The sequence below is a fragment of the Lathyrus oleraceus genome, chromosome 5, assembly GCF_024323335.1.
Source record: "Lathyrus oleraceus cultivar Zhongwan6 chromosome 5, CAAS_Psat_ZW6_1.0, whole genome shotgun sequence".
NCBI lineage: Eukaryota > Viridiplantae > Streptophyta > Magnoliopsida > Fabales > Fabaceae > Lathyrus > Lathyrus oleraceus.
Window position 1 is genome coordinate 333,087,441 of NC_066583.1, and position 9,748 is coordinate 333,097,188.

Sequence of the window (9,748 nt, forward strand, 5' to 3'; positions counted from 1 at the left end):
TCTGACCAAATGGGTAGCAATCCAATAAACAAGTATGTCAATAGAAACCCAGAATTCCCTTGGACTTTTCAGAATCCAGCAACACACATATGCACATTTATATCAATCTTGAAGAGCAAAGGCATCAAATAAAGATGGCCTCATCCAAGCTCATCCACTTCAATGATCTTCTTCAAAATAGCCCATGCGACAGATGAATTCCACAAGTCACAGGTTCTACATAACAGCTTAGCAATGATCAATGTTGTAGATGAATCTGGAGAATCTAGAATGATGTATCAGATGAATTTTAAATTTGCAAGCACTTGAGTCTTCAACAAATTGGCATTGGCCAAGTCCGTTAGCAAAGGAATGTTGCCTAAGTTCTAAGTCCAATTGGGCAAGATCAAACCAACAATCCACTCAAAAGTGTTTTAGGGTTTTTGTTGTTATTATGTACATTAATGGTCATAGACCATACAAGCAAACAAGGTATACACAAACAAAATAATATCACATAATATGGTCCAAATGGACAAAGTGAAAATTACCTTAACATAAACAATCAGAATGATATGTATAATGGCAAATGATAATAGAGTGCTAAAAGTAAATCGCATTAAAGTGAAAGCTTGAAAGTAAAAGTTAATGGTTAGTAAGTTAGAAGTTAATTTTGTTTTGCTTTTGATTTCAAGACATCCTTTGGAGAACACTCAACCCACTTGCCACAAGCATGGATCCTTGAACCAAAACATCTTCCAAAGGAAGGAAAGAAGGCCAAGTTTTCACACAATACCATGGAAGAGGGGAGACTTACAATCTCACTAACTAGAATGCTTATGCCTTTTATGTCACAAATTTAGCGCTATGTTAAGCAATCGTAATTGGACTTATGTAGAAGTCATAACTATTTGAGGCCGGACAATAGAATTTTGGTGTTAATGCATGTTGGAGACATAGTATTAAGAACTATGCTCTTTAAACATACCACACACAAAAATATGAAAAAGGTGGGGCCTAATCTCATCCATACTTATGTTAATCTTTCAATCAGCTAGCATTAGGACTTTGAGATGTCATTGGCCAATTGGAAATGAATGGATGAAGAAGGGGAATTAGATGAAGAGGGAAAGGGGTGAATGAGATCACAAATTGGTCAAATGAGGACTTTTACCAAATTAATATCATTCATTCATTTTGGGAGATGGAATGTACATTCCATCAATCCCCTAAATCCAATGATATTAACTTGACAAAGTCAAATCGACCTTGACCAAGGCCCAACAACAAACAATTAAACTCAATTAAGTCAATACAAATGGTCAACATGATTAAAATGGCATTTATTCAATTAAAAATAGTAAAATAATGCATTAAATTTAAATATGTTTTGTCCAAATCCTAAAATCTCATCAAAACACCAAATAAATGGCCATGAGATTTATCATAGGTCAAACAAGGTCAAAGGACCTTGGAGAAAAAAATTCATAATTTTTGGACATTTAAAAATGTTTTTAAACAATTAAAAACAAATGAAAAATCAATTAATTCATGAAAAATATTAATAATGATCCAAAAAATAATTTTAATTTAGAATATGAAAGAGAAAATTTTTTGGAAATTTTTGGTGAAAGTCTCATATTTTTTTGATCAATATTAAATTTATTATGAATTATTGAAGAAATGGAATTAAAATGAAATTCAGAAAATCCAAAAATACGTGGACCATCAGATCTCCCTCATTAATTGAGGTGGCAGATCTGATGATCCAAAACGGGTGCTCCATGTGTTCCTTAGTCAAACGCGCTGTACTCATGGTATTCACAAGGGACGGTTAAGATTAAAACATGGAAGATGGATCCCATGGCTCAGACTCAAGACACATCATCACTGGAGCCAGAGCTCCGGTTGTCTTCTCCGACGAGCTCCACCGGACTGGTCAACATGAACCATCACCAAAATTCAAAACAGGGACATGATCTTAAAGAAAAAACATCACTGGGCACGAATATGACCTCCAATTCCAAATATATTAAAAGATATGTGGAACTGAAAAATGAGGTTCATGATCTGAGTTGCTTCGATTTGGCCTCAAAGCAACTCAATCTTCTTGCCTACATTGGTAGGACTTCAAACAACTCAAGAATCAATGGAATTGAGCAATAAATTGAGAGAATCGAAGAGTTTAAGATTTCTGCAAATTACCTTCAATGGAGGTCTGAGCTTGTTAGATCTTGATCTGAATTGTGCTTGGCTTCACTTCACTTGCTTGCAGGAGAGGAATGGAAAGGTTTAGAAGCAATGGACTCCTGGAGAATTGAATTCCAAAACAGTGGAGATTCAAGCTCAAATTCAAATGAATTTATCAGGGTTATCCTCTTAGAGTGAAGGGTTTTCAATGGGGATTCAAAGCTGGTGCAATGTGTGTGTGTTTTCTGAACAAATGCAGTTGTATATATAGCCAAATCCATGTGATATTTGCACACTCTTTTCAACCTTCCAAATTTGGAAAATGATGAAAGCATGGTGCATGGGCGCGCATAGGCCCATGAAATGATAGCTTGAAGTCCAAAATGAATGTTCATATGTGTGGGAGCTAGCTTGGAATGCAAGCCAATTGTTCATTGTTGTTTGAAGTTGAATCCATGCCAAATGATATCAGTCTGTTAAAGCCATGCGCATCCTATGCATTTCTCATCCAAAATGAATGAATTTGAGCTCTTTGGAAAGGAGAGATCAAGAGGAACAAGTTTTATGTTGAAAACTTTTTAATTTGGAGCTTGTAACTTGGAGAAATTTGAGGTGGAAGTTTGGAAAATTTTGACATATCAAAAATTTTCTAAGTGTCAAGCCATATGTCTCAATATTCCATCTTGCTTAACTTTTTATAGGTGCTTCAAATGAGAAAGGTGTCTTCATCAAAGTTGTATCTCTCTCAAAGACCTTAAAAATGGTCACAAATTTCATGTCATTTGAATTAGAAATGATAGAGTTATGAATTTTTGAAGTTTGGAAAAATCACCTGATCAATGGTATAGGTCAAAAGTGACCTATAATGTAGCCTCATATCACATGCTCAAAAAAGTTGAATTAGCTCCTACTCCAAAGATAAAAGCTGAAGTAGACACATTGAATTTGATTTTACAACTTGTAAATCTTTCATCTCATAAAAATTGAGGAAGTTATGGCCTTGGGAATTTGACTTTCAAATTAGGGTTTAGACAAAATGACCTATAATGTTTCAACCTAGAAAATGATTTTCCAAGAAAAACTAGCTCTAGGTCTCAACATAAAAGTTGTTTGGAATGTCATTTAGAGTAAGTTGTATATTGTAAACATTTTCATATGGTGAAAATTGTAGGAGATAGGGTCTAGGGAGACCCAGTTTTGATTAGATGAATTCATCTGGCCAACCACCATCAACCAACTTGCTAATTTCCAATTCTCTTGACTTTCTTGGCTCATGGTAGATAATATATGCATAAGATGATGTAATTTGAAGTGTACCTTGAGAAATTTGATCAATTGGTGAGATAGCTTGTTGGAGAAGTTACTCAAGATACCCAGTCAAACTAGGGTTTTCAAGGCTAATCACCCTCGAACTCTTGAAGAAAACTTGATCAATATAATATCTAGAGAACATTGGGACCCATATATAATGTTCATAAACATTCTTGAATCAATTCTTGGTTGTGCTATTAGTTCATGAGGGTCTCAAACCCTAGATGTGATCAATGAATCAATGAGATCATGCCCTACCTACAAAAGAGTTAGATAGATGCAAAGACATATTTTGGTATTTTAGTTAGTGAAATGATAAAATACAAGTATGATATAATCAAAAATATGCTTGGTGATCTCTCCCAAAACAAACCCAATGAAAAGGGGTAAGGAGGATGCCAAGGCATGATCCCAATGCTTATGCTTATGATGGGAATGCATGAGGGATCTTAGGGTCAAAATTGGGGTCTTACACATCTCAAGCCTATTTTTATTACTGGGAAGATTGAAGATGTCCCAATTAACAAGATCTTGGTATATTGCGGTGCAACGGTGAATCTGATGTCGCATCACATGTTGAGGAAAATAGGCAAATATGACACAAATGCCAAGCCCCATAACATGGTGCTTTCCAACTAGGAAGGAAAGGTGGGTACTACCCTTGGAGTAATCCAGGTTGAGTTAACAGTGGGAATTGTCAGCAGGTCAATAATGTTTATGATTGTGGAGACAAAGGCCAACTATAACTTGCTACTTGAACGTGGATGGATACATGGAGTTGGAGTTGTACCATCCTCAATGCACCAAAGAATCATCATATGGCGCCTCGACGGTATTGTGGATAACATAGAAGCAGACCAAGGATAATTAAAGACTCCTATCAATCATGTTGACAGGCACCAGTTCGACAAACACTTGGCCAATATTCCTCCATGCGATCCGGCCAGCTTTGTATTTACTCTAGGATGATAATGCCTACTATTCTTTGTATCTACACCCCACCAATGGTTTTTAATGGGATCGTGAAGTAGTTGGAAATGGTGATTTTGGATACATAAGAACGTTAGGAGTCGACCCAACAGGTTAGGGAAGCGAATTTGGTGATGATGACTGAGTTCGAAGCACTAAAAAGGATTCTGGCTTATATAGCCGGAAACACACAACAATCGGCCTTAGAGGCTGAAGTAAAAAACGTGGTTGTCGAAGCCAACAAGGAATTTCACCAAAAAGGTCCTGGATAGGACTTTGATCCAGAACCACCTGATAAGGTTCATGACAAAGATCAAGGCCAGAGGCTCGACGCTATCTATGATGAAGAGCCTTTGGGATTCGAGACCGATTCGCTAAAAACAAATATCAAGATGATGGCACAAGCTCCACTTGAGGAAATAGACTTAGGAGAAGGGTTGACAAAAAGGCTAACTTACATTAGCACCAATATCAGCCCTCAGCTCAAAGTCGAAGTGATCCAGTTGCTGAAGGAGTTCAAGGACTGTTTCGCGTGGGATTAATGAGATGCCTGGTTTGAGCATAGATCTGGTCGAATTGAAGTTTCCAATCAAGTCTGGAAAAAAGCCCATCAAGCAGAATCTGAGGCGATTTGCACATGTAATTCTCTCAAAGATCTAAGAGGAGGTCGAAAGGCTTCTTCGTTGTAATTTCATCTGTACCGCCAGGTATGTTGAATGGCTTGCCAATATTGTACCTGTCATTAAGAAAAATGGTACTTTGAGGGTGTGCATAGATTTTAGAGATTTAAACACTGTAAAACCAAAAGATGAATATTCAATGCCCGTGGCGGAGATGCTAGTCGATTCTGCCACGGGCCATGAGTATCTTAGCATGCTCGATGGGTATTCTGGATATAATCAGATATTCATTGCTGAAGAGGATGTCCCAAAAACAACATTTCGATGACTTGGAGCCTTAGGCACCTATGAATGGGTGATGATGCCTTTTGGCTTAAAGAATTTTGGGGCAACATACCAAAGAGCAATCAATTTGATCTTCCATGATTTCAAAGAGACTTTTATGCAAATTTACATCGATGATATTGTTGTTAAGTATATTTCAGGGAAGAGACATATAGGCCATCTTCGACTATCTTTTGAAAAGATGAGAAAATATGGTCTAAAAATGAACCCTCTCAAATGTGATTTTTGTGTGCAGGCAGGGGATTTATTAGGCTTTGTGGTCCACAACAAGGGAATCGAAATAAACCAGAATAAGACCAAGGCCATAATGGAGGAGAAAACTTCATTAACGAAGAAGGAATTGCAGTCACTACTGGGCAAGATCAATTTCCTGAGGAGATTCATCTTGAACCTTAGCGGAAAAACACAAGCCTTCTCTCCTTTGCTTTGACTTAAAAAGGAAGGATTCAAATGGGGGTAGGCTCAACAAAAAGCTTTCGACAAAATCAAAGATTACCTGAGTCATCCACCAATTTTGACACCACCTTCTAGGAATAGGAGTATGAGATTGTACATATCTGCATCTAACAAGATTTTGGGGAGCATGTTGGTTCAGGAGGATGATAATGGCGTCGAAAAAACCATTTACTATCTCAGTAGGGTCTTAAATGATGCAGAAACTAGGTATAACATAGTTGAAAAATTGTGTCTATGCTTCTATTTTTCTTGTACGAAGTTGAAGCATTATATAAAACCTGTTGATGTTTATGTTTCATCTCACTTCGATGTTATTAAATATATGTTGTCTAAGCCAATTTTGCACAATCGAATTGGAAAATGGGCATTAGCTTTAACTGAATATTCCTTAATTTATATGCCATTAAAAGTTGTTAAGGGACAAGTGGTGGCAGACTTTATAGTTGACCACTTCATAACTGAGAATGCACTTGACTACCTCGAATTAGAACCCTAGAAGTTGTACTTTGATGGGTCTAGTCATAAAGATGGCACATGCATAGGAGTTCTAATAATTTCTCTAAATAAAATTCCAACAAAATTCAAGTATAAAATGGAGGGCCTCTGCTCGAACAATGAGGCTGAATATGAAGCTCTCATAGCCAGACTTGAGATATTGTTGGAATTGGGGGCAACTCGAGTCGAAATAATGGGTGACTCTGAGTTAGTTATAGAAAAGATCACAAAAGATTACAAGTGTGTGAAACATAATATCATCATGTACTTCATAATAGCCATTAGATTGTTGAAAAGATTCGAGATGAATAATATTCGACACATACCTCGATTGGAAAATCAAGTGGCCAATGATTTGGCTCAAATTGCGCCTGGGTATAAAATTTCAAAAGAAAATTTGCAAAAAGTCATCGAAGTCAAAGGAAGAGTTGTGTCGACCAGATTAGCCCCATCAAACTTGGAAAGGACAGAGATGGGATACGCTGATAAAAAAAGCTTCGAAATATTGGCAATAGATAGACTGATAGACGAAGATTAGAGGAAACCGATAATGGAGTATTTACAGAATCCAACGGTGTCTACTGATCGAAAAACCATGCATCAAGCTTTAAGTTATGTTCTTTTATGGATGGAATTTTTCAAAAAGACTCCAGAGGGAGTTTTGCTTAAATGTCTTAGTGAATCAGAGGCATACTTAGCCCTTTCGACTGTCCATAGTGGGGCATGTGGGGCGCACCAAGTTGGCCATAAGATGAAATGGTTATTATTTCGCCAAGGGATGTAATGGCCCACTAAGTTAAAAGACTGCGTCGAATTCGCCAAAGGATGCCAAGAGTGTCAGGTTCATGCAGGCATACAACATGTCCCTGCGAGCGAACTACACTCTATAGTCAAACTTTGGCCTTTTAGAGGTTGGGCTTTAGATTTGATTGGGGAAATTCAACCACCATCATCTGAGAATCAGAGGTATATCTTGGTTGGCATTGATTATTTTACAAAATGGATCGAAGTTATACCTTTGCCAAATGTGGGCCAAGAAGATGTGATAGAATTTATCCAGAAACACATCATTTACAGATTTGGGATCCCAGAGACCATTACAACGGATCAAGGATCAATATTTACTGGTCAAAAGATGCAAGAATTTGCTAAGGAAATGGGTTTCAAATTGTTAACGTCTACGCCATATTATGCTCAGGCTAATGGTCAGGTCAAAGCAGCAAATAAGGTGGTAATTGGTTTGATCAAGAAACATGTAGGGGAGAAACCTAGAAATTGGCACAAAACTTTAGATCAGATTTTGTGGGCATGTCAGACCTCTCCCAAGGAAGCCACTAATTCGGCCCCATTTCGACTGACCTTTGGCCATGATGCAGTTTTACTAGTAGAAATTTATCTACAATCAATAAGGATTCAGAGGCATCATGAAATTCCATCAGAATCATATTGGAACATGATGCTAGATGAGTTAGTCGATCTAGATGACGAGAGACTAAATGCCTTGCAATTATTGAAAAGGCAGAAGAAGATAGTAGAAAACTCTTATAATAAGAAGATTAAAGTTAAGACATTTTCTCCTGAAGATTTGGTTTGGAAAGTTATCCTTCCAATGGATTGGAAGGATAGAACCCTAGGGAAATTGTCTCCCAAATGGGAAGGCCCTTTTCAAATTCTGCAAGTTTTCTCTAACGGGGCTTATGAGATCGAAGAACTTAGTAGAGGCAAAAGAATCTTAAGAGTAAACCACCATCATCTAAGAATCATAGGTATATCTTGGTTGGCATTGATTATTTTACAAAATGGATCAAAGTTATACCTTTGCCAAATGTGTGCCAAGAAGATGTGATTGAATTTATCCAGAAACACATCATTTACAGATTTGGGATCCTAGAGACCATTACAACGGATCAAGGATCAATATTTACTGGTCGAAAGATGCAAGAATTTGCTAAGGAAATGAGTTTTAAATTTTTAATGTCTACACTATATTATGCTCAGGCTAATGGTCAGGTCGAAGCATCAAATAAGGTGGTAATTGGTTTGATCAAGAAACATGTAGGGAAGAAACCTAGAAATTGGCACAAAACTTTAGATCAGATTTTGTGGGCATGTCAGACCTATCCCAAGAAAGCCACTAATTCGACCCTATTTCGACTGACCTTTGGCCATGATGAAGTTTTTCCATTAGACATTTACCTACAATCAATAAGGATTCAGAGGCATCATGAAATTCCATAACAATCATATTGGAACATGATGCTAGATGAGTTAGTTGGTCTAGATGAAGAGAGATTAAATGCCTTGGAATTATTGAAAAGGCAGAAGAAGAGAGTAGAGAATGCTTATAATAAGAAGATTAAAGTTAAGACATTTTCTCCTGAAGATTTGGTTTAGAAAGTTATCATTCCAATGGATCGAAAGGATATGGCTCTAGGGAAATGGTCTCCCAAATGGGAATGCCCTTTTCAAATTCTGCAAGTTTTCTCTAACAGTGCTTATGAGATTGAAAAACTTAGTAGAGACAAAAGATTTTTAAGAGTAAATGGAAAATATTTGAAAAAATATAAGCCAGCGCTCCAAGAGATAAGAATAATAAACGAGTAATTTCATTAAAATAAGTTGAAGCCAACATGGTAATGTAAAATATTGCCAATATGGATGGAATTCGTTACAAGGGCCCAAAGGGCTAATAATCAATACAAGTAAAACCAAAAGTCATTAAAAAATAAATGATGATAAGGAGACCAAAGTTAAAATGGGAGATGATTCTTCATATGGAGGTATTTTGTCTTATGAAGCTCCAGACGTTTCTCAAACATAGGTCGTTTCGACCGAAGAATCGCGAGTTCTGCCTCTAGTTTACTCACTTTTTCGACAAACTCCAAGCCAAAATCTAGTTCCTTAGCCATGGAAGCATCATCGAACTTTAAGAGTTCATCTCTGCATTTCTTTGCATCAGTGATCTTGGCCTGAAGTTCCCTTATTTGCGCCTCCCAAGAGGCAACGTCACGATCATGGTTTTCGATCTCTTCCTGGTTTTTCTTCTCCGTCTTCTCTACTTCTAGTGCCTTGTTGGTCGATTCACTAGTTGCATCCCAAGCAGCGGCTTCAGCACCTATTTTCTGCTCGATTTCTTTTGTAATTTAGGGAAGCAACTTATTATCTTCGGCAACTTGTTCTATCATGGTACCCAACTCCAAAATGATATTGGCAACTTCAGGAGAAACATCCAACATATTAACTTGGATGAGGAGAGCCTTCAAAGATAAGGGAGCAGAAGGATCAGCCAACAAGAGTAGGAATAAGTCACCCTTAAAGATTTTCTCTTTAATTTTTTAGAGTGCCTCATTCGCGGGTCTACTCGAAGATTGATCCTCGGAGGT

The 9,748-nt window shown here is 37.2% G+C and overlaps 1 protein-coding gene across 1 annotated transcript; it reads left to right on the forward strand.

The window, feature by feature from the left end:
- The first annotated feature begins 7,500 nt into the window (after positions 1-7,500).
- Positions 7,501-8,759, forward strand: LOC127080495 (uncharacterized). The gene is made up of 2 exons (XM_051020805.1): positions 7,501-8,131; positions 8,629-8,759. The coding sequence occupies exons 1-2, from the start codon at positions 7,501-7,503 to the stop codon at positions 8,757-8,759; spliced, it is 762 nt and encodes a 253-aa protein (XP_050876762.1).
- Positions 8,760-9,748: the final 989 nt, after the last annotated feature.